This window comes from Eublepharis macularius, chromosome 16 (genome assembly GCF_028583425.1).
Source record: "Eublepharis macularius isolate TG4126 chromosome 16, MPM_Emac_v1.0, whole genome shotgun sequence".
Classification (NCBI taxonomy): domain Eukaryota; kingdom Metazoa; phylum Chordata; class Lepidosauria; order Squamata; family Eublepharidae; genus Eublepharis; species Eublepharis macularius.
The window spans coordinates 20,072,693-20,097,830 of record NC_072805.1 but is presented as its reverse complement, the minus strand read 5'-3'; the positions used below and the strand labels follow the sequence as shown (position 1 = coordinate 20,097,830).

General features: G+C 47.0%; 2 protein-coding genes across 2 annotated transcripts in view; both read left to right on the top strand.

Annotated features, from left to right (window-relative positions):
* The window catches only part of NLRC5 (NLR family CARD domain containing 5), a 91,616-nt gene extending 80,592 nt beyond the window's left edge, over window positions 1–11,024 (top strand). Inside the window, exons 44-48 of the mRNA XM_055000827.1 lie at window positions 791–874; window positions 3,085–3,168; window positions 5,312–5,395; window positions 8,296–8,379; window positions 9,823–11,024. Coding sequence (XP_054856802.1) covers window positions 791–874; window positions 3,085–3,168; window positions 5,312–5,395; window positions 8,296–8,379; window positions 9,823–9,901 — 415 coding nt within the window. The 3' untranslated portion in view covers window positions 9,902–11,024. The remainder of the gene's footprint in view (window positions 1–790; window positions 875–3,084; window positions 3,169–5,311; window positions 5,396–8,295; window positions 8,380–9,822) is intronic.
* Window positions 11,025–15,399: 4,375 nt separating this feature from the next.
* Window positions 15,400–25,138, top strand: part of CPNE2 (copine 2) — a 148,691-nt gene continuing 138,952 nt past the window's right edge. The window contains exon 1 of the mRNA XM_055000585.1: window positions 15,400–15,720. The gene's annotated coding sequence lies outside the window, so the exon portion shown is untranslated. The remainder of the gene's footprint in view (window positions 15,721–25,138) is intronic.

Below are 25,138 nucleotides of genomic sequence, written 5' to 3'. Positions count from 1 at the left end.
GGTCTGTGACAGGAAGGGGTTATGGGCAGAAATTTCACCTCCTCTTCAATTAGAGCCAAGCTACAAGTGACGCCTTACACAGGTTGGACACTTGTCAGCTTCTCTCAAAAGTGTTGATGGGAAATGTAGGCGTCCTGGTCTTACAGCTTGGATCTCCATTACAGCTGCAAGACCAGGACGCCTACATTTCCCATCAAAACTTGAGGGAAGCTGACAAGTGTCTAACCTGTGTCAGGCATCACTTGTAGCTTGGCTCTTAGTGGAGAATTTAATCTGGGCGAGAGTTGCCAGACAGCTGCTGGAGGTGGGGGAATCCCATGCCCTTGGCTGCCGCTCCTTGCTATGTTTTGGGCTGATTTTTACTGATTCAGCCCTGGCACGACTCATCACTTTTGAGTCATGCTGGAAATGATGTCATCAGCCAGTGATGCAGGCGCCACCTTGGCCCGTACACCCTTCCCCACTTTTAGGTCAGGGGGACTTGGCAATCCTGGTCTGTATCCAACTCTTTTATAGTATTATTCAATTAATTAAAAAAAAACTGTCAGCATTCAAATGCTATTGCTGTGCCATGCTCAGGCAGAAATACCTCTTGGGACGTCACGGTGGTATTGTTTCTGCCGACAGCATGCCACATCTTGACAATAAATGTGCATTAATGTAAATGGCTTCTACCCTAGTGGAAGTGGACTACAGGATATGTGCCATTCATCAGTTATAAGCAATGTATCCATAATAAGTATTGAAAAAATGGAATACTTCAATCTGATCATTTTCTTTGATCTTGCAGTTTGTCAGAAAACCGCATTGGGAACAAAGGTGTCAAGTCCCTTGTGGAAGGGCTTCCACAATCTTCACAACTCAAGAAGCTTGAGTAAGTACTTCTCTTAAGTAATCTTTGCAAGGAGACAGGGTATAATCTGGGCTGCATATATTCCGAGTTGCATGGCTCCAGTTTGTTTGGGATCCGCAGTGCGGTTCCATCCATCTTCCCTTTTAGTGTTTCTGTGTATCTTTCACCCCTAAGTCCTGCCTTTTCTCCAAAGATCCCAGGATGGTATACATGCAACCAACCTGTGAAATTGGTTAGGCTAGGCTGAGAGATGGCGACTGGCCCCAGGTCACCAAATTGAATTTATGATGGAGAAGAGATTTCATGCCAGGAGTCAGAGTCCTGCATTGTAGCCATGACCTTAAATCAGGCACTTATGCCTGCCAAGCAAAGAGTGAAAACAGATGGGAAACATTTGATCAAACCTCTGGAGCCAGAGGCAGCAGTGTCAATCGGACTCCTAGCAACCAGTGGGCTAGATTTCGATAGGCTGTAGAGCTTCCAGGCTTTTCCCTGCTCATGCAGCCCATTCAAGACTCAAACTCCTTAAGGTCAAACCAGATGTGACTTTTCCCCTCTATGTCAAGTCTGACATCCTCCAACCCACATTTCACTTAGGTCAATCTGACAGCAGCAGCTGGGATCTAATATCCCAAGTGCCTCAGGGCCCTACTCAGATTGGACCATGGGGTGTAGGGGAAGAATGGGCTTCAAACACACCGCCACCTCTGCCGACCCATGCCACATTCCTGATCCAAAACAGACCCCTGCAACACTTGGGAACTCGTCTCCCAGCAGCTGCAGTTGCAATAACATGAATGAGATTCGAGGGAACCCGCTGGGGGACAAAGTCACATCAAGTTTGACTGTTTTATTGGCCTGGATCTTGCCAGAAACTTCAGAATCCTATAGATGACTTGGGTCTCAGAAGCAGAAGAAATAATGCAAAGTGAGCCGTTGCGTGCAAGTATACGTAACCAGCATAGTTGATTCTGATTGCAGAAACTGGCTTTCCTGAATGTAGGAAACCAGACTCTTGTTGTTGTTTGTAGCATAGAGCGTGTCCGTGGTTTTTCCATGTGTTTTTGAAGCAGAACATCACTCCCGATTTCAGTAACATGGGGTTAAAATCAGCTGCCCATCCTAACTTTTCACAACCCATTCATGAATGCAATGCCATGTTTAAAATACGTTGAGGAAGAACGACACTGTCTGAAGTGATCTTAACAACAACAACAAAATTACAAAAAGCTGCATCCTTACGGCATGGGATACTTCATTATTGTTGCATTACAGCAGATATTCCCAAATGGATTTCCCTGTGTGTGCACAACAATCCAGCCTTAAACGATTCCTAACACACACAGTGGCACAATATCTAATGATGTGCGGATACAGCCAAAATCACCGTTCTCTGAGATATTCGAGGAAAGCCATTTGTTAAAATATTCATACCCCACCTTTCCCTTGTGGCTGAAGACAGCTTACAGTTTCAAGATTTAAAAACACACAACACACAACAAAGCCTCATGAAAAGTTCTCACAAGCAAAATGGCCTTGCAGTGCCTTATAAAAATGCTGAAAGACAGTGGCCATTTCCACACAACTTAACTGGATGATGAAACGTTCCGCAAAACACCCGGAAGATAGCGTCTTCTTGTGCGAAATTACACCAGGAAGACGCTACTTTGCACAAAACTCCTGGATGAAAGTGTCTTCCTGGTGTGAAGATGCTATCTTCCAGGTGTTTTGCAGAACGTTTCGTCAGCCGGTAAGTCATGTGGAAACAGTCAATGTCTTCCCTCCCACCTTCTCAAGGAACCTGCTCCATAAGGTGAGAACCACACAAGAGAAAGAACAGGCTGCAGTCAGGGCTTTTTTTCTGGGAAAAGAGGTTGGTGGAACTCAGTGGGTTGCCCTCAGAGAAAACGGTCACATGGCTGGTGGCCCCACCCCCTGATCTCCAGACAGAGGGCAGTTTAGATTCCCAGTCAACTCCCCTCTGTCTGGAGATCAGGGGCGGGGCCACCAGCCATGTGACCATTTTCAAGAGGTTCCGGAACTCCGTTCCCCCACATTCCAGCTGAAAAAATGCCCTGGCTGTAGTACACAGTGAGTGGGGGGAACAACAAAAATGTGACAACCAAAAGGCCCCAACTGACGTACGGCTACACATGGGGAGGGATAGTCCTTCAGATACAACAGCTGACATGTCAAGCTGACTTAGATTGTACAATGTATGTTTTTTTCAGACTGAAAATGTGCGGAATTGATGACTCGGTTTCCAAGCCCCTTGCCTTTGGGGTTAGCCGCTGTGCTGTGCTTGAAGAGATTGTGTGAGTAGAAAGCAGAGAATTTGGGCACCTGTATCTTATGACTTAGCATTAGATTCTGCCGTAACATCAACGCCCTCATACATGGGTCCCTTACACATGGGGTTGTTTGCCCCAATTTGGATGCTGTGGTGGGAAGTTGGGAAGTGGGTGAGGTCTCACTCCCCCCACACCTTTGTGGTCATCTGGTGCACCGCCCAGGTTTTCCCTACATTTCCTGCAGTCTTTCCCCAGCCTGCTTTGGGAATGACTACGGCAAATTCAAAGTGTTACCCATGTAGACAGGAAAGTCTGAATCTTCCCGATCCCACCCGTATCAGCCCCATTTTCCTTACCTCAGCCCTCACGGTGGCCATTCCATTCCATCCCACCCCCATTTTTTTGGGGTTTTTTTTTCAGAAATCAGCCATTGATATATCGTGATAGCGTAATAACCATCTGTCAAGTTCTCTTGAATTCCCACCTTTCATTTTTTAAAAAGGATGTCTCTAGCCCCCTTTTGTTGTGTAAATGTGCCTTTCCCCTTTTTTTTTCTGTGTCAAGAGGGGCTACCTAGAGATTCACTTAAAAAAGAAGCTGAGAATGCTCAGAACCTGATATTCATAGAAACAGAGCTGGAAGGGATCCCAAGGGTCATTTAGCCCAACCCCATGCACAATGCAGGGAATTCACAGCTATCTCCCTCCACGCTTCCCCCAGTAACCCCTGCTCTATGCCCGGAGGAAGCCAAACCCCCCCAGAATCCTCAGCTAAACTGACCTGGAGGAAAATTCCTTCCGGACTCCAAAATGGTAATCGGCATTACCCTGGGCATGTAAGAAAGGGCCATGAAAGCCAAGCACTGGCTCATCCCTTCATGTGCTCCTTCTCTGGATCTGCATACATTTTGATTGTGTCATAGAATTATCACTGTTATAATGTTAAAATGCTTTTGTCAATTTTTTTAAAAAAGCAATCACCACAAGGGATTGGAGCAAGGAGGCTGTGGAGAAACCCTGACATGTGGAAGCCCTGTTGTGGCTGCACTGTGTTGACAACGGCAGCAGCAGTGGGAAAAGCCACACAAGCTCATTCTTGTGTGCAGAATGCCCAGTTCAGACTTCTGAGTGGTCTCTCTATCTCTCCCTTCCATGCAAACACACAAGCCTCTTTTAAACTTGTCCCATTACTCAGACGATTTCATTGCCTTGAGCAGAATGCTGATTCAATGCACCATGAAGCTCTGTCAATGGCCCCTTAAGTGCCTTTGCAGCTACAGAAATACAGGTTCACTTCCAGGTGTCCCTCCCAGCAGCATAGGTAGCGCTTCAGAAGTTAGAGTTACTGTTGCCATTCGGGGTTGACGGTCGCTGTACCCCGTCTGGACTGACCAACCTGGGAATCAGCATCCTGAATATGTAGGTTGCAAATGCCTGGTGCTCATACTTGTTTTCCTGAATTAAACTATGAGGGCATGCCTGATTCATCTGAAGGCTTCCCTTGTGAGTGAGAGTAAGAATTACTTGCCTGCAGACAACCCCATCCATTGTATTTCTGCACGAATCACTGCTCCGAGTGTGCTGATGCAAAAGAAGCAGGCACAGAGCAGTAACTCACGCAGAGATGTGATGGGCATCCTCTGTGACAGATAATTACCAGTCCTCAGCAGCACTGCTGGAAGGAGGTCCGGTCAGAGAATTGAATTGTCAAAGATGGAGTATGCATCTTAGTAGGTCGTTGATTTAAGCTTACAAGGGCCGGAACATTTTATAAGTTAATTTCCTACTGCACAGTAGCATTTCTGATACAATGTACCAACGTACTCTCTGGCAAACAATTTGGGATCTGCTGTTGTAGCGGCTTCCTTCTGCTCCTTTACACCCTACGTCCTTGATCCCATTTCCCTATGCAGCAGTTCTCTCCCTATGGCCCCATTCGTATTTCCTTGATCAGTTACGTTAGGGATGCACAGGCAGTTTATTTTTTGCATTTATTTCCTGCCTTTTCTTCCATCATGGCACTTCCAAGTGGCATACCAAGAGTATATCCAGGCTCTGAGCAGCACAAGACCCAGATTTGCATCGCTTCAACAAGGCGCCAGCATTGGGTGCCGCTAGACTGTCCGATGAACTGATTCACTGTTCTTGATGGTTGTTTCCCTCTTTAGCCTGTCATGGAATGCACTTGGTGATGACAGCGTCCTGGAACTGGCCCAGATTCTTCCGGGGATGGAGAGACTAAGAGTACTGGAGTGAGTAGAAGTCATTGCAAGCACAAAAGTCCTGCATTAAAGAAGGAACAGGTTGGCCGCATCCACACCTCGCTGGATATTGCACTGTAGCTGGAATCATTCACTTCTCCTCTTTCCTGTATGGACAAGACTATCCATTTGCAAATGATTGCTATAATGTAACAGTAGCACAGAATCCATGGATGTGTGGATGCAGCCCTGGATGCCATGGTAGCCAGGACTTTTCTGCTGCTCTCAGCAACCACAGTGCTTCAATACAGGGTGTGCCCCCAACTGGCCTTTCCACCCAGAAACCTCAGAATGCCAAAGAGAATGGTGGAATATAACATTCTGGTGGAACTTCAGAAATCCCCTCCGATGTTGCAAGGGAGTCTTGGGTGCACCTCATGGATTCATTAAGATAGTTTCAGGTGGGTAGGGGATGTTGGTCTATAGTAGAAGCAAGATTCAGGTCCAGTAGCACCTTAGAGACCAACTAGATTTCTGGGGTATGAGCTTTCAGGAGTCAAAGCTCCTGTAAGGCTTTGGCCGGGGCATAGCTGCACATGGCGTTGGTATGCCTGAACTGCGGCCCTTGGCCATGGACAGGGACTGCACAGGACCCCACTCTGTGGAAGGAGGAGAGGCATACATCACCCTTGCTCCCTCTCTACCACTTGCAGGCCTGCTCAACCTGTCAGGGTCCTTGCGGCACCCTCCTACTTCCAGCCTTCCACAGCTTCCACCCTCTTTGCCTCCTCCTTGCTAGTTCTTCCTTCTCTCCTCCCTCCCTCCCTCCAGTTCTTCCTCCTTCCAACCTTTCTCTCACTTTCTCACTCCTACACAACCCACTTCCTGCTCCTAACTCACCACCCCACCTTGTGGGAGAACTTCCCTTATATACCTTTACTCATTCCCGGCTGCACCTGCTAACCACACCCCCAGCCCTCTAGCCATGGCCATGGCTCTCCTAGGCAGCCATACCTGTTGTTGCTTTGCTGTCTGGTCTGGGCAGCCACACCTGCGCCTCCTTTGCTGGCTGCTGGGCTTTCTCTGTTGATGGCCTCAGGCAGCCCCACCTGTGGCTGCTTTGCTCCTAGCCTCACCTGGTCCTGGCTAACCCTTTCTAGCTTGCCTGCAGGTTGGGACACAGCCCTTGGTTGCCCTGTCTGCCTTTCCTTCCCTGCTGGTAAGGTTGCTGGATGGCTTGCTGCTGGCTGGCTGTTGCTGCTTCCTGTGCCCTCTCCCTCTGTTCGAGTTCCTTCCTGGCTGTCCTTGCTCTCCTTGTCTGGGCTCATAGCCTCCCACCGGAGGGTAGGGCTAGCTGGTTTCCACTTGCCCCATCTGACCCTCTGAGGCTTGGGAGCTTCTTTCCCTCCCTCTGGTGCTGGTGGGTTCTGGACCTGGGTGTCCATTGGGGCAGCCACGCCACTGTCTCCCAGCCTTCCCCTGTCCTCTTCTCTTGGTGAGTCTGGGGCCTGAGCCTCAGACCCCAGACAGCTCCCTTCATCAGATGGTCTCTAGTTGGTCTCTAAGGTGCAACTGGACCTGAATCTTGGTTATGGATTCATTGGCACTTCTAAAATGACTACTGCCTGGAGGGGCTGCTTGGATCAGTGTCAAAAGCTGACTCTACAAACCCTGCCATGGGACAACTGCAGCCAGTTGGAGAGAATCCACCCCCTGAGGTTTCTGGCTGTGTAGTGAGATTGGCTTAATAATGCCTGCTCTGTGACCAACTGGAAATGTGGGGTAGCAGAGATGGAGTGAAGCTGGCCACACTGTGATGACCATACAATACGGATGACGAGTTCCTTGCTTAAGTGTTTCCTTGCTCTTTTCGTATGTTACGGTTGCGCATACCAACCATGCATAGATCTTCCTGACACGTGCAGTCTCTGTGCTACGTGATCAGGTGCCATATATAGATTTACCATGTTCATACAGCCCTGATACAGGCAAACTGACTGCTGTGTTTGTGTTCACACTTTAGCAAGGCTGCATGTTAAATATACATGTTGCCCGTGTTCATACAACATGGCGACTGTCCATATTGGAAGTATCACAGGTGGTTCAGGTGTGCTGGTCCTGAGACATGTCATTGGAAAATTGGTATGTGCAACTGTAATATCTGAAACAGGCTATGGTAGCACACTGTCTTCTGTATCCAGCCAGCCATTCCCTGTTTGTTAAGAAGCCATTGGTTGTACTTTGTGGAGATACTTTAAACCAGGGCTCATTTTGAGGGGGAACGTGCAGGAACACAGTTCCGGCAGTTCCCCAAAGAGGTCACATGTCAGGTGGCCCCGCCCATCTGACTCTCGACCATTTTGGGCCCGTTTCGGCCTGGACTGGGGCCGAAATGGCCAGGATCGGGCCTCTGATGGGTGGTGGATACTCTCCCACTCAGCAGCAGCCCGATCCTGACCATTCAGGCCCCAATTTCAGCCCCGAATGGCCAGGATTGGATCCAAAACAGTCAGGATAGGTGATGTCAGGGGGTGTGGCATATACAAATCAATTATGCTAATGACACTTCAGGCGATGTCAAGGGGTGTGACATATGCTAATGAGTTATGCTGATTATTTATGCTAATGAGTTCCTCCAGCTCTTTTTCTACGAAATGACCCTTGCTTTAAACAGATGTGTCCCCAAAGCAGCGAGTGGGTGTGTGTTTGGAGGAGGGAAAAGGGACACTGCATGGGTCACACAGGTCAGTGTTGAACCTTAAGGGAGGGGGCAAACAGAAAATGTGGCACTTCCCCCATTATTGCCTGCTCAGTGACCCATTTGCAGTATCTGTGTTTCATGTTGTTAGGATGAGGCAGAAAAGGAGCTGGGGCTGCTTTGTTATATTGTTTAAACCCTGTTCTTCTGATAAATAGATGTGATTGACAGCTTTTGTCTTCTGTTTAAAAAGTCTGGACTATAACAAAATCACAGACTGCGGGGTCAGAAGGCTAGCTGAAGAGCTTGCTCGGTGTCGAAGAATCCAGTCTGTACGGTGAGTTCCCCATGAACGAAGTAGCTGCTTCTCACCGTTAGGGGAGCATATTTATTTCTTGCTGGCAAACTCTGGCTGGGTATGCCTTTCTGGTCAAGGCTGAATTAATTAACTTGTGTGAGCACACTGCATGTTGTTTACCCTGCTTCACTGAACTTTTTTTCCCTTGTAATGTAGAATGCAAAGAAAACTTTGAAGTCTTGTGCGCCAGCTATGGGAACTGAGTTACCATACAGTCTGCGTACCTTGTGGGGTTGTTACGGGAGCAAAATGGATGAGGGAACCAAGTAGGGGTGCCCGCCAGCAACTGATAGCTAACTGGAATCCAGGGGGGCAGGGACTGTCAGTGCAACGGTGAAGGTCACTTCTGGAGGAAAACTGGAAGTGACATCATGCTGCTCTAGGCATCACCAGAAACTCTATGGTAAAATTTCTGTGTTTTCCCTGGAAGTGACATAACACCATTGCATTGATGGGAAAGGTTTTTTTTTTTTACTCCCATTGACTACTGCAGTGGCAGCTGGCAGCAGAACAGGGGCGGGGGTAGTGCACTACTTCCAACTAGAGATAGATTGCATTCCTGAATGTTTCCCTAATGCTTCACAAGGAACATGCCTCCTTGTGAGCAGAAAATACCACAGCAGGGAAAGGACTAGGTTGGAACCTTTCTCTGTGTTTTGCTAGTTTTCTACACGCAGGAGGGTTTTACATGAAGGAACATTCAAAAGTGGTATCTCCTACTTGTTGCTGGAAGCAGAGCAGTCCGTTCTTGTTGTTTCATTCCACTGCATGTGCAGAATCAATCAGTGGCCATTTCCACACGTCTTCTTCCCCCTCCTGAAAAATAGTGCAAAACGTACGGGACATTGCGCCTTCATGGTGCAATTTCCTGACATGACTTTGCTTCGTGGCGCGATGACGTCAGAAAACACGCCATGAAGCAAAGTCATGATGGAATATTGTGCCATGAAGGTGCGTCATTCCGTAAGTTTTGTGCTATTTTGTGGGAGGGGGAGATGTGAGGAAATGGCCAGTGTCTCTCTAATTGGTCTTATAAGTGACTGCAGAGGAGTCCAGAGCACAACACATGTGCAGTAGTTTCAAGTGTGACCACAGAATACCTGTGTCCCATACAGGTCAGTGGCCCAAATTAATGTCCTTGTAGCCACACTTTAGTGAGTCTCTGGTCACTTATGTAGTTGCCTTCATATTTTACTTATGTGTTTTATTGGTTTAATTGTGATGGCCTTTGACCTTGTGAAATAAACATTATTCTGATTGTATGCAGTTGTCACGCCTGCCCTGGAGAAACTGTGCCCCAAACCTCTTTCCCAGCCCCCCATTTTAGAAAAAATGCAGCTCTTCTGCAGTGGATCCCACTGGAAAGAAGAAAGGGGAGCAGACTGGGGGAAGGTCTCTAATCGGCTCCTTTTGTCTTTGTAGGTTATGGCACAACAGGATTTCCAAGGAGGCAGAGCGGGATCTGAACAAGGAAGAGCCTCGGCTGCATTTCTCAGCTTAAAAAGGGAGTAAACAAGGTTGCATTCAGCCACACCGTTGGTGATGATATTACTGCCAATTGCAAAGGAAGACAGCCTGTGAACAAAAGGGTAGTTCAAAGCACAGAAGCACAAGTCCTGTTCATGCCATCAGCACAGCCAAGAACAAGCAGCCGGCTAGGACAAGGCAGAATTCTCATATAGAAGAGGCAGGATCTGGGCTTTTGCTCGATGGGAAGAGGGTGCAGAAAGCCCACTTTTTTAAACATCTACACCATGAGACAACAGGGTTCCGCCAGAACTGAGTTTATCAAAATTCATCATCTGTGTAACCCAAATTCTGTGCCAAGAAAAGACAAAATTCTTCAAAGCTGCGTAAAGCTTGCAGATTTGCAGGGATTAACTTATTTTGCATAACTTATTTTGCTTTTTCTAGTCCCAGGGAGAGGCAAACGGCCTTTGGAAGGTCTGTACTAGTTCTCCCCCTCCAACGCTGGAAATACTTGGTGACCCCCCCCCCTCCCTCGGCGTGTAAGATATTGCTAGGAGAGGCTCAAACATTTCCCAGCTGATCTTCAGAGTTATAAGGGTATACGTATTATTTTTAATGAACTCTGGGATTCTCAGGAAGCTGGATTTGGGGGTGAGGGTCTGCACTTGTATAAATTTGTGCACAAGACTAAACATGTTTTTCTCTGCAAGATTTCAGTCTATCCTGAACTTTCATGCTAGGGCAGCATAGAAAGGGTTGTAGTCCAGTGACTGAGCTCATCTGCTTCACTTGCAGAAAGTCCTGGGTTCAAATTCAAGGATCAGGGCAACTATAGATGGGACATTGGGAAGGATTTATTATCCTTCCGATGGGCCTGTAAGACAGAGACGTTCCGCCAGGCATATGGCGGAGGCTAGGCTGGGCCCCCGCCGGCCATACTTGACTTGACTTGAAAAGATCTGTCCACCACCCTATATATATCTATAGATATGGATATATGGGTCATGCCTGAAATGAAGTAACTCTTCCATCGCCATCTGAGAAGAAGTTTTTATTGTATGTAGTGTTTTAAATTTTTTTGTAATGCTTTATCTGCTTTTATATGTTTTTATTTAAATTAAAATGTTGTGCTCCACCCTGAGCCCGCTCAGTGGGGAGGGAAGACTAAAAATCTAATATAATAAATAATAAATAAAAATAAATAAATGTAAATAGTGCTTTGAAAGTTATTTTATGATTTTATTCTGGCTCTCGGGGTCTGCTCTTATTTCATAACGTATTTTCATGATTTGTTTTTTTAATTTACTATGTGTTTTCGGTGATGCTGAATCAGACTGTTGGTCCATCGGAGTCATATTGTCTACTCTGACTGGCAGCAGCTCTTCAGGGTCTCAGGGCCAAGCTACACATGACGAATGACACTTGAACAGCAAGTGTATTTCTCCCTGTTCACTTGCCCTCCACTCAATCCACTTGCCGTTCAAGTGTCATTCGTCATGTGTAGCTTGGCCCTCAGGCAGAGATCTTTCACATCCCTTACTGCCTGGTCTTTTTAATTGGAGATACTGAGGAATCAGCCTGGGAGTTTCTGCATACCAAGTGAATTTAACAGCAGTTCCTGTAGAGGAGAGAACTAAAATCGGGAAAACAATGGGTGGGACGGGTTAATTCTTTTCCTCCCTGGCTGCTTTGTACACTTTTTAAAATATGCAAGAGATTGATTCACAGATCTCCTGAATTCCCATCTAGTTTAGACTTCTGCAAGTCACCCTAGAGATGTATTGTCGAAGGCTTTCATGGCCGGAGAACAATGGTTGTTGTGGGTTTTCTGGGCTGCATTGCCGTGGTCTTGGCATTGTAGTTCTTGACGTTTCACCAGCAGCTGTGGCTGGCATCTTCAGAGGTGTAGCACGAAAGACAGAGATCTCTCAGTGACACTGACATTGAAAGATCTCTGTCTTTTGGTGCTACAGCTCTGAAGATGCCAGCCACAGCTGCTGGCGAAACGTCAGGAACTACAATGCTAAGACCACGGCCATACAGCCCGGAAAACCCACAACAACCATCACCCTAGAGAATTCAGGACTATCAGAGTGCTTATGAAATTTCATTGTGAAATTTATTCCTGAGGTACTTAATTCCTGAGGTACTTTATTCCTGAGGTACTCATGAAAATGACAGCAGCCATTTATTCCTGAGGTACTCATGAAAATGACAGCAGCCAGGTTTTTCTGTCTCATCAACACTCACTTTCCACTATGTTTGACCCCGTAGTTTAGGATGTAGTACAATTTTGGTTTGCAAAATGCTACCCTTAGTATTTATTTGAAAGGAAGACTCAGGTTTTTTTTTCTCCCACATAAGCCTTCAAGAAAAAGAGGGAGTATCTTAATTTCTCATACAAGTTTCGGTTATGTTTAATATTCCAAATCTTTTGTCTTATGTTCAGGGTTATCTTCCTTTCAGATAAATACAGGGTACACAGAATTTTGTATTGGATAAAAACATTGGATTTACTGGAATTTTTTTATTTCCCATTTGAAAAGGAAAATAAAAGGACAAATTTTGAGGTAGTGCTGTTATCCTGCCCTTTTCTCCAAGGAGATCAGAGCAGTATAAATCATTCTCCCTCCATTTTGTCCTCACAACCACCCTGTGAGGTAAGTTAGGCTGAGAGAGAGTATCCGGCCCAACATCACCCTTTGAGTTTTATGACGCAGTAGGGATTTGAACCTTGGTTGAACCCAACTGCCTAGTCTAATGCTCTAACCGCTATACCACACTGATTTTTATGTTTACCTTATGGTATTGTATTGAAATGTACTTACTTGTATTAACCTCATACTGTATAATCCGCCTTGAGTGTCAGTGAGAAAGGCGGACTATAAATGATGTAAATAAATAAATAAAATTTCTACCAGTCACGCATACACTGAGATACAATTGAAAAGGCGCAGAGAGTAATTTCACGTTAGCAAATCCTTGTAAGAATAGCAGCTCTGGTTTGAGGCAATCCTCCAGTCATAGTATTTCTCTATTTATTTATTTAAAATATTTATATGCCTCCTTTTCACAATGCCCAGGGCAGCTTATGCAATATACACATACACTGTTAAAAAACATATTTGAAGCATGCAAAATTCTGTGCATCAAGTCAGTACTCTGTAAAGAGATGCAAGTACTCTACACCAGTGCATACTCCCTGGAAAAAAGCCCTGGGTATAAATATCTAAATAAATAAGATCCAGCCATATTAGTCTGTAGTAGCAAAACAGAAAAGAGTCCAGTAGCACCTTTAAGACTAACCAACTTTACTGTAGCATAAACTTTCGAGAACCACAGCTCTCTTCGTCATCTGACAGAACTCTGGTTCTGGACAGCTTATGCTACAATAAAGTTGGTTAGTCTTAAAGGTGCTATTGGACTCTACTAAATAAATAAGGTGGACTCTAAGGCTCAGTTCATTAAATGCATCTAGTGAAGTGAAGCTTGGATTCATGAAAACTTCTGGAATAAATTCCATTTATCTTTAAGGTGCTGCTAGGTTTCTGTTTAGTTCGTCTCTTCAAGGTTCAAGCATTGGATATGCCCTATCAGACTCCTGCACGGTACATCTCACTTTTCACCACATGAGGGCACATTCTTACAATATATTAACCTCATACCATTTACTCATAACCTGTGGATTCACGGTGCATTTTCAGTGTGTGGGCAGGCAGTTGTCTGTAGTTGCTAGTCTGATTAGGTGATTAAACACGGTTGTTACCAGAATCCCTCTGCAGCTGTTGAGCAATCCAGGGAAGGAGAGGGATCGTTTTGATGTGATTAAAGTACCTGCTCTGAAGCTCCGAAGAGCCAGTGTGTGTTTCACACAGTAGCAACAACAAACCCTCTTTGCTTGCAAGGAAGCTTCAGCCAACCCAGCCTCCCGGATTCCTGTATGCTTCTGTGATACACGTGTCTTTGTCACATAAATTACATTTTTAGGCTTGCTCATTAAAGTATTGTGCACAGCAGGTTGAAAGTGGCTCCAGGATGTCTGAATCTCTGCATCTGAAAAATGCATGAATAGATTCCTCAAGTTCCATAAGCCTGAATTCCTGTGAAGAGTCCAGCTTGTCATGCAAAACAATCAATGGGGGTAAGGGAGGGGAAGCCTCTACCGTTACTGCCATTTCACGCATTCCAGGGCTGGACTTTGGTTTGCTTCCTTCCCATCACAACCCAAGTGACTCTGTACTTGAAGGCTACACGGCTGTTTTTTTCACTGGTGAAATTCCGTTACTGACAAATATTTGTGGAGTTTAGAACTGCTCCTGGTCTCCATTGGAACGGCATGAAATCTGGTGGTGACTACAGGATGGTGGGTGGGATGAAAGACTTCTGAGGTACTGCAAAGAACACATGCTCTTAGGAAGCTGCTGCAGCCTAGGTAATGTGTAATTTTGCTAACTTAGGCTGACTTTATTGCTTTTCTTTGAAAGTCTGTGTGCTGTGATATTGTGTGCTCTTCCCTGTATTTGTTTTTGGTCCCTCCGGAATCCGCCTAACCTTTCCCTTCATTCCCTCCTCCCCCCTTTAATAATAAACCTTTTCATAATGACATCTTTTTTTTTTGGCTTTGGTACACTATATTTCTCTGGGATGTTTCTCTTAATCCCTTCCCTACTGCAGTTTGGATGCTACCTAGTTTCCTAAAAAGTATTCTCCTGGGTTTACACCCTGTTATTTCTAGATTGATCTAGTACTGAGCTAAAAGGACACCTTCTTGAGGGGTCCGTCTAGATGTTCTCATGGAACTCTGAGTGAGTGATTCTAATCATTGTTACTTTGTCCTAGGAAAACAAAAAAGTAGGGACACTAAAGACCAACAATATTTATTTCAGAATGAGTTTTGTTGGGTTACAGAGCACTTCTTCTGATAGGTATGATAAAAAGTTGAGCTGGGGAATAGTTATGGGGCAAGCTTGGGGGGGGGTGATCAAAGCTTGGTGTATAAACTCCCCCCACCCCGCCTTTATTCCGTCCATTGCTGTCATCATCTTTGCATGTGTGTACTGTAGTCCTCAACACGTTTACTCCGAAGCAAGCCCCACCGCGCTTTCTCAAAGGAACTCCCCCCCAAGTAAGTCTGCCCCGCACAGGCGCGCAGCCAGATCCGAGGCGCGCAGCAGGTCCCGCGGCGATCCCGCAGGACTTTGGCCTCCCCGCGGGAAGCCTGCGCCCCGCTCCTCTGCCCGTGCAGCCAGCGAGTGACCCCCGCACGGCCCGCTCCCGCGTCTGCCTGCGCCGCACCTGGGCCCGATCGGCGGCGTGTCGGCTCGGAAGGGAGCCAAACGCCTCTCCCCGAGGGCCGTGCGCGCCCTCCAGCCGCGAAGAGCCGCCCGTCTGCGCCTGGGGGCCGCGGCGCTGCGCCGCGCTGGGCTGGGCGTCGACTCGCCGGGCGCCTTCCCAGCAGTTCCGCCCCCTGGGTTGGGGCCTCGCTGGCGTGGCTGCGAGACGCGCGGCGGCAAACGGCCAGGGGGCGCCGGCCGGGAAGCGCCTCGCCTGAGCCCGTCTCCGTTCCAGGCGCGCTGCGGAGCCCAGGCGGCGCTGGGGCGCCCGCCCAGTGGGAAGGCGGAGGGCCCGGCGGGCGGCGGCTGCGCCTCTGCGGGGAGCCCTGGCTGGCGGAAGAGGAGGCGGGCGCGGGGCTGAGCGGGCGGCGGCCGCGGCGATGAGCTCTCCGCCCGGGCGCTGCTGAGCCGTCGCGGGCCCCTGCCTGGCCCTCCTGCCCGCGGGAATGCTCCAGGCGGCGGCGGCGGCGGCGGCTTGCTGAGAAGCCTTTGCGGGACCCGTCCGGAGCGCCGAGCTGTAAGTAGGCGGCCGCGGCAGCGCTGGGTTTGCTCCGGGCGCGCTGCTGCTGGCGCTCCCCCGTCGCCCTCGCCTTGCCGCTGGGCGCCCGGGGCGCGGAGCCGCGCGCTTGGGATGTGAGCGCGGGACCCGAGACTTGCGTTCACACGTTACGCAGGGTCAGAGGCGGGCTAGACGGCGAAAATGAACTTGGCGGGGACCTGAGCCGAGCCTGATGCACGTGTTTGAAAATGCAGGTGGTTCACACGTGACGTGCCTGAGGGTTAGAAAACCTCTAAGGAACAGGCTGGTGTGTGAACGGTTTTTCCTACACCAGACACTTCCGCCGAGGCCCCTCTCCTCCGCCTGCTGCTTTCAGTGACCGCTCTACTTCTGGAGCAGGCGAAAAAAGCGTGTGAATGGAAGTCAAGAGGAGTGCCTCTGAGGAGGTGCAGAGTGTATCTTCTCAATAACCGCAGTGTGCCCCGTTGCTTTTGTGTTAAGAGTGTGGATGTGTGTGTGTGTGTTCTGTGCCGTCAAGTCACATATGGCGACCCTGTGAATGAGAGACCTCCAAAACGTCCTGTCGTTAACAGACTGGCTCAAATCTTGTAAACTGGAGGATGTGGCTTCTTTTATTGAGCCAAGGCATTTCGTTTTAGGTCTTCCTCTTCTCCTACTGCCTTCTGCTTTCCCGCTTTCCAGAGAATCTTTTCTTCTCATGATGTGACCAACGTACGATAGCCTCAGTTTTGTCATTTTCGCTTCTAGGGAGAATTCAGGCTTGATTTGATCTACTACCCACTTACTTGTCTTTCTGGCTGTCCGTGGTATCTGCAGAACTCTCCTCCAGCACCACATTTCGAATGGATCCATTTTCTTCCGGTCAGCTTTCTTCACTGTCCAACTTTCACATCCATACATAGTAATGGGGAATACCATAGTTGGATTATCTTGATCTTGGTTCCCAGAGAGACATCTTTATCTTTAAGGACCTTTTCTAGCTTCCTCACAGCTGCTCTTCCAAGTCTCAATCTCCTCCTGATTTCTTCCTTGTAGTCTCCCTGTTGGTTGATGATTGAGCCAAGGAATAGAAAAACTTGGACAATTTCGATGTTCTCATTGTCAACTTTAAAACTGTGTAACTCCTCAGTGGTCATTACTTTTGTCTTCTTGATGTTCAGCTGTAATCCTGCTTTGGTGCTTTCTCCTTTAACCTTCATCATTAGTTGTTTCAAGTCTTCACTATTTTCTGCCAGTAACGTGGTGTCGTCTGCATATTTCAAATTATTTTCCTTCCACCAGTTTTTATTCCAGCTTCTTCTAGATCTAATCCATCTTTCTTTATGAGCTGCATAGAGGTTGAACAGGTAGGGAGATAATATGCATCCTTGTCTGACATCTTTGCCAGTTGGAAAACCCTTCTGTTTCCCCATATTCTGTCCTAACAGTAGCCTCTTGTCTAGAATACAGGTTGCGCATCAAAACAATCAGATGTTAAATTGGATGCTGCTCTTTTGAAAGCCCAAAGGATGGATCTGACCCCCCCCCAACTCAAACAAACCCTTTGATTCAGTGATTTTTAAACCTGCTGCTGCCCTCACGATCCTCTGCTGCCCCCACGCCCCACAACAGCTCCTCCTGTCGGACACCTGTAGAACTGCAGGCGTCTCCCCTTAAAATAAACTTTGGGGGGAGAGTACTTACGGTTACTTTTGTTCTATTTCAGTTCTTAATTTCTTTTTTTTTTTAATGGAACTGTAGGCTGATCCTGGCGTTCCAGGATGGAAGCCAAAGAGAGCAACTGTTCAGTGGGTCGTTAACATTTAGCAATATTAGGTCAGGTTTCTGTAAAAAGGTATAATGATTCATTTATTTTTTCGTATTTGTTTTGTAATAAATATCACAGGAACTGTTAATTTTGTGTGTTTGTAAGTAGCACGGGCCGGGCTGTTTTTCAGTGGGAATGCAGTGGAAGGGCGTTCTGGCACCTCTTAAAAATGGTCACATGGCTGGTGGCCCCGCCCCCTGATCTCCAGACAGAGGGGAGTTTAGATAGCCCTCCGTGCAGCGTGGAGGGCAATCTAAATTCCCCTCTGACTAGAGATCAGGGGGCGTGGCCACTGGCCATGTGACCATTTTTGCCGAGGGCGATTTAAACTTTAAAAAACTCCCCCCTTGTTCCAGCTGACCCAAAGTGACGTCATTGTACGGTCCTGAGTTCCACCACCTCTTTTCCCAGAAAAAGAGCCCTAATGTGTGGATAATTAAATAATTATACCCTGCCTTTCTCCCCTCTGGGGACCCAAAACAGATTATATCATTCTCTCCTCCATTTCCCCCACACAACGGTCTTGTGAGGTAGGTTAGGCTGAGAGAGTGTGAGTGTCCCCACGTCTCCCAGGAAACTTGAATGGCAGAACAGGGATTCAAACCTGGGTCTCCCCAATCCTAGAGCGATGCTCTAACTGCTGCACCACGCTGAGGAGTAGAGGTAGTTGCACTGTTTACCTCTTGGTAATTGTACAGGTGTTGCTCTCCTTTTCTTTAAGCGTGCAACCCTTAACCCTTAGGCAACCTTTTAGGCCCAAGTGCCAGAGAAATCTACTTGTGTTGATTTTGGTATGCCCAGAAACAAAATGGGTGGAGAGATTTTAGTTGGTTAGATGCACTTGGAGTGAGCCTCGGCCTAGGAGCAGTTCCAGTGTATTAGTGATTTACCTGTACAGGTGTGGGAGATGATGTCAGGCACAGGCAATGCTTGTTGCCTTCTCCCTTCTAGCTGGTCCCAGCAATGCTACCAGTTCTTCTGTTGTTTGTGTGGAGATCTGGCCCTGGGAGGGGGCAAGCAAAATGGTCTGGTGTCCCTTTGTTGGCATGTATGCCCAGATTGCCTACTTTGATGTAATCTGCACTTTTAGGGGGATGGTTGGAGAATACTTATTACTAAAGGGCATGGCTGAATTTTTCATTCACTGTTCCTCAAAGTGGGAAAAAAACCTCTATGTTGGCTTATGCAAAATCTAAAACCAAGAATGAAATATCTTTTATCAGGACCAACCAAATGGACACAAAACATTGTGCAAGCTTTGAAGCTAACCAGAACTCTTCATCAGGCTGGAGGTTACAAAATTTAAACAGAGGGAATGATGGGAAGCAGATTTTTCAGGCCTTGATATGAAGGTCTCATCTTGTACAAGTCCTCTGTGAGATGCAGAGGAGGCAATTAGCTTAATTTTGTTTCCGGGGCTGTTGACATACAGCATGTTCTCTGGGAGGCTGGAGCCAGAGGTGATTCACAAAGAGTAAGAGAGATCTGCTGGTACCTACAGTCTGCTCATAGCGCAGAGGAAGGGCTGCTACCCCAGGGTTAAAGCAGGGAAGTAGTCCTCATTTACGAGCATAGGGGGTTTCACGAGGAGTCCTTGTGCCTGACTGAATCCATCTAACATCTATCTATATATGGGGCAGGGTTTCTTGAATGGCCTCAAAAGAGTAAGAAACCGGCAGAGATTATGCAGTGATTATGCGCATTGGAAGTAATGAGAATAGACACACACTCTGGTGTAGCTCTGTAAGAATATTTTACTAAGAGGATAAAAAAAAATTGGGTTACTTTGGAAGAAAATAATAAATTGCTAATGGACTACATTTTGCTAGAAAGGTAACTGAAAGAGAGAGAAACAGCAACTGAACAAAGAGCAATAAAACTTCAGTACATAGCATCACTTAATTGCCCCCCCCAATAAACAAGTTGCCCAATAGGAAATCCTAATTCTACTTCATTATGCTTAGAGACTCCCCCTTCTATGGCGGGAATCCTTTCTCAAAGCCCTAATGGTTACATACAAAGTAAGTTTATTAATTAAGTAAGTAACACAGATAGTTTAACTCTTTCCCCAACAAAAAGCAGCTCTTTGGACAGCTTATCTGGGGTGATGCAAATCCTAAATTGGTAGTACATAGTATAGAATTTATGTATTTGGATGGGCCACACATATCCAGTTTGAGTTAAAAGGTGCTGCTTCTGGAGGTGATGCAAGCTCTGGCCTTGGTGACCCCCCTGGGGGGGAGTGGAGAGGAAGCCAGCCCCCAGGAATGGCAGTGGGTGCATAGATGGTATCCCTGCGGAAATTATTGCCAGTCAGATTTAAAGGCTATTGTGGAATGGCACAGGGAAGGCAAACTTGGTGGGGTATGACGGAGCCAGGGTGACACTTAGAAAGAGGTTGCGGGTAGCCATGTTGGTCCAAAGCAAAATCCAGACATGAAACTCATGTAATACTTTTTATGAAGACCAGGGCTCATTTTGAGGGGGAACGCACGGGAACGCAGTTCTGGCAGTTCCCCAAGGAGGTCACATGACAGGTGGCCCCGCCCACCTGACTTTCAGCCATTTTGGGCCCGTTTCAGCCTGGATTGGGGCCGAAACGGCCTGGATTGGACCTCTGACGGGTGGTGGATCACTCTCCTGCTCAGCAGCGGCCCAATCCTGACCATTTTGAGCCCCTTTTTGGCCATTTTCAGCCCCCTTTTGCCATTTTGGGCCCAATTTTGGCCTTGAATGGCCAGAATTGGTTCCAAAACAGCCAGGATAGGTGATGCCAGGGGGTGTGGCATATGCAAATCAGGTATGCTAATGACACACTTCTGGTAATGGCAAGGGGCATGGCATATGCTAATGAGTTATGCTAATGAGTTCCTCCAGCTCTTTTTCTACAAAATGACCCCTGATAAAGACTAAGACCGCAAGGATGTGAAACAGCATGCCGGCTTTGGAGTTCTCCAGAACTTTTCATCAGGACGGATGTTAAACAAAATTGGGTAGGGGCACATATTTCCAACCACAGTGTTAAGGCCTCTTTGTCTGTGCTTCAGCGGACACAGGGTGTGGCTGGCCGGTGGTATCAGATTGCACCTTGGCATGCTGGGAACCAAAAAATAGAAACATCCTATTGAAAATACCCAAAATCAGATCAATGACTCTCTAATGCCAGGCAGAGCACACAGATACCTTAAGTGGCCAAGACCAGTGGAATAATGTGGTCATTGTTGTATCCAAATGATGGAGATTAATTTTAGTGGGTGCTTGGGGTGGAAAGTTAATGGAAGCCAAATTGGATTGCAGTGCCTTGCGTCACGGTGTGTGTGTATTTGTATGTTTGCATTGAGGTCAGAAAGCAATTGGGTGCAGGCTGTGGTGTGGCGATGTGGGTCAGAGGAGGGAAGGGGGAGCCGATCCTGTATACGTAAAGGATAATGGAAAAGGAGTTATCTTTGCTGCTCCCTGGCTTCACAAGTCCTCTCCTTCCCCGCTCAACAATTGGATTTACCACTAGAATGCAATTTAATATATTAGATCAGTAGTTCTTCACTTTTAATCCAGTATCCTTTGTCCCAAGCAACAGTATCAGCAAATTCCTCCCAAGCCAAAAAATTAGGACTCTGGCCACGGCATCTTTATTTATACAGGTGTGTTAAGAGCCCCGTGGCGCAGAGTGGTAAGCTGCAGTACTGCAGCCCAAGCTCTGCTCACGACCTGAGTTCGATCCTGGCGGAAGCCAGGTTCAAGTAGTCGGCTCAAGGTTGACTCAGCCTTCCATCCTTCCAAGGTCGGTAAAATGAGTACCCAGTTTCCTGGGGGTAAAGTGTAGATGACTGGGGAAGGCAATGGCAAACCACCCTGTAACAGAAGTCTGCCAAGAAAACATCATGATGCGACATTCCCCCATGGGTCAGCAATGACTCGGTGCTTGCACAGGGGACTACCTTTACTTTTATCTTTACCTATATGCATCTGATACTTGGATCTCTAACATCCGTTCAATGAAACTCTTGTTCTAACGACCAGATGTCAACTCAGCCAGTGTGGTGTAGTGGTTAGAGTGGGAGACCCAGGTTTGAATCCCCGCTCTGCCGTGGAAGCTTGCTGGGTGACCTTGGGCCAGTCACACACTCTCAGACTAACCTACCTAACAGGGTTGTTGTCAGAATAAAATGGAGGAGAGGAGAGGTGAGTGATGTAAACCATTTTGGGTCTCCATTGGGGAGAAAGATGGAGTATAAATGAAGCAAGAAATAAACTTCTTAATGTTAGGTCTGATTCCTGTTTGCTCAGTGTTGCTTTTTGAAGGGCCCGAGGGGAAGGAGAAATCTGGGACTTTATCCTTGGGGTAGGGTGAGCAGAACAGGACAACTCGCCTCCACTCGTGATTAGAAGCCATGGCAACTGAGGAGACGGACTGGCCAAATCCTAAATGCCTTCCAAAGTTCTGAATCTCCCCCCCCCCACCCAGTTTGTAAATCACTCCCTGAGTGGGTGTCTTCCCCTGCCTTCTTAAGAATCACTGCTTTAGATCATCCTACTATATAAAAGGCAAGCCGTATTGGCGACAACTCATGCTTTATCTTCACCCAGGTGCATTGCCAACGACTCTGGCTCTGAGGCCACTGCGAAGCGCCTGCTTGCTGCTGGGAGGGGGACCGCCAAATTGACAGCCTAAACACTCCTCTCAGCGCCCTCCTGCTCTGGCCTCCAGGCCGCTGTGAAGCACCTGCATGCCGCTGGGAGGGAGCCTGCTGAATCAGTTTTCTAGAGTCCATTGATTTTTTCACACAACGGGCGTTGTTTGTATTTGTGAATATTGCCATTGTTACTTGATTTAATCCGTCTGGAATCAAGGTCCCCTTGTAGTAAAGGATAGGATTGTGTAGTTTCCAAATGCAGGCCAGCTCCATTTGTCTTCTTTCAGTAGTTAGAAGAACCTTGAAAGTCAGCTGCTTGCCGTTGTAAGGCAGTTCAAGTCACTTGGGAGCTGTTTATACTTTGCTTTAGGCCAGTTGGTCTCGAACCATGTGCTGTTAAAGAGTAGCTAAGTGTGGAAGGCCCGGGCTAGCTCGGTCTTCCCAGATCTTGGATTAAGCAGCTTCAGCCCAGATTGCTACTTGAACATGAGGCCACCAAAGAAGTCCAGGGTTGCTACACAGAGCCAGGCAACGGTAAACCGCCTCTGAATGCCTCTTGCCTTGAAAAACCCTTGAGGGCTTGCCAAGAGCCACCTGTGACTTGACAGCACTTTCCACCAAGTGTGCCATGGGCAAATAAATATATTTTCAAGACAAAAGGCTAGTGGAAGCCCAGAATCGTTGAGGCTAGCCACTGTATCTCTGTGTGATCTACTGCTCTGGTTTAGCCTCCTTCCAATGAGCCTTTGCTGGGGGGAGGTGTAATCCTGCCCCGGCTCATTTACGGTGCAGTTCTATGCAAAATTATTCCAGTCTCAGCCAGTTGATTTCGGTGACCTTAGACTGGGAGTAACTGTACAAAAGATTGTGCTGTCAGCCACTCAAAAGATATAAAAATGTAGCACAATGACCCACACCGGAGGAAGCTGCCTGTTGCATCTCTGGATGAGTCCTGAGATTACCTCCTTTCATTGAAAAATCACATCCAGGCCAGTAATTTATGCAGAAATGGTATTCATTCACTTCTAAAAATAACCTTCTCTGGCTCAGGCAGAAAGGGATGCTTTGGCTGTCTGGGGGAAAGTTGCTCAGAAATATCGAGGTCTTGGTTTGTTTTCTTCTGAATCGGGTTTGCTACTGTTCCTGTTGCTTTTTCCTATGAGAACTGCACCTTCTTTTTGTCACTCTCATTCTGGCTGGATTTAGTACCACCACCACCACCCCCAATTGCCATTTTGGAGACTCTTTTTTCAAGCCAGTGCAAAGGAGGTGGTAGGAAGGCTATTGCTGCTTGTGAGAGAGACGGTTTTCCACAGGTATGTTTAACAAGGCCGGAAACCAATCACCTGTTTCGGTTGCACTTGCGCAAGCGAATCAGCTGCTCATGGAGATCTATCCACGTGAATCCAGCCTGCTTTTGCATTGGGTTCTGGAAAATTGCTGCAATTAATGTGTCCTTCTCATTTAAGCCTCCCCCTCCCCAATCCTTTCTGCTGAATCTCTTGTTCTCCGCTAGTTATCTTAATCGTATGCAGGCACTTACCGAGATCATCGGCTGATTGTCTGGAAACCATTTTGAAGATGTTTAAAACTGTATTTAATTTTAATGCTTCTGTTCCCATTGGATAAGATTCCATTCTGCTTAGCTGAATGCAGGCAAGTTGCTTCGCCTTCTGTCACTTGTAGTTAGGTTTGGCAACTCCAGACTGGGAAATTCCTGGAGGTTTTGGGGGGGGTGGAGCCTGGAGAGGGTGGGGTTTGTGGAGGGGAGGGACTTCAGCAGGCTATAATGTCATAGAGTCCAGCCTCCAAAGCAGTGATTTTCTCTAGGGGAACTAGGGTTGCCAACCTCCAGGTAGAGGCTGGAGATCTCCCGGAATTTCAACTGGTCTCCAGGCCACAGAGATCAGTTCCCCTGGAGAAAATGGCTACTTTGGGGGGTGGACTCTATGGAATTATGCCATGCCAAGGTCTTTTCCCTCTCCAAACCCCACTTTCTCCAGGTTTCTCCGAGTTTCACCCCCCAGATTTCCAGGAATTTCCCAACTTGGAGCTGGAAACCCTAAGGGGAACGGATCTCTGTGGCCTGGAGATCTGTTGTAATTCTGCAGCAGGCCCGAGATTTCTTCCTCCTGGACAGGTTCTGGTTGTGGTAACACTGTCAGGGTGAGCGAGTGGGAGGCTAAAGTGCTCTCTGTACCACATGCCATGGCCCATCTGTGACATCAGCTTGTGGCTACCAGAGGACTAGATCCCTTTGGAAATGCAGGATAATTTTAACATGGGTCCTTCCGTCTCCAGTTTATTTATTTACTATTTTTGTATGACTTTCTCGCTGAGACTTAAAGTGCAGTGTAAGTCAGTGCAATCAATAGGATGCACTGTATTACAGTATTACAGAAATCTGAAGAAGCCTAGAATATTAGGCATGATGCAGAATGCAAAATGCAGAAAAATGGTAATACATCAGTAGAAAATAATGTAGTGAATGCAGGATAATAATACAGCAAACCAATAATACGTCCTGTGCACAGTGGCATAGTCTGGAGTCCCATTCTTTTTATAAAATGCCTTATTAAACCAATTTCTTACAGTATAGCCTAATTACCTTTATAGAAAAGGACTCTTAGTGGCACTGCCTTAATTATGAAACATCCTTCTTATGGCTGATCGCCTGGTGCCTTGCTTGTATAAACTGTTGTTTCCCAAGATATTTGATTGACTTTTTGTGTTCTTAACTATCCTTTCTGATGCTTTATAAGAAGAAAGATTTTAGGGCAGAAAGATGGGGTATAAATTTTGTAAATAACAGACTTTTTAAAAAAAATGCTGAGTTGTAGATTGAGGCTTTTTGTACTTTTTAAATAACTGTTTTCATTTTGAACATTGGAAGCTGCCTCGGAAGCTGCCTCAAATGGGTTTTAAAAATTTAAATAATAAACGATCCAAGAACAGATCAGCTGACGGATAACAG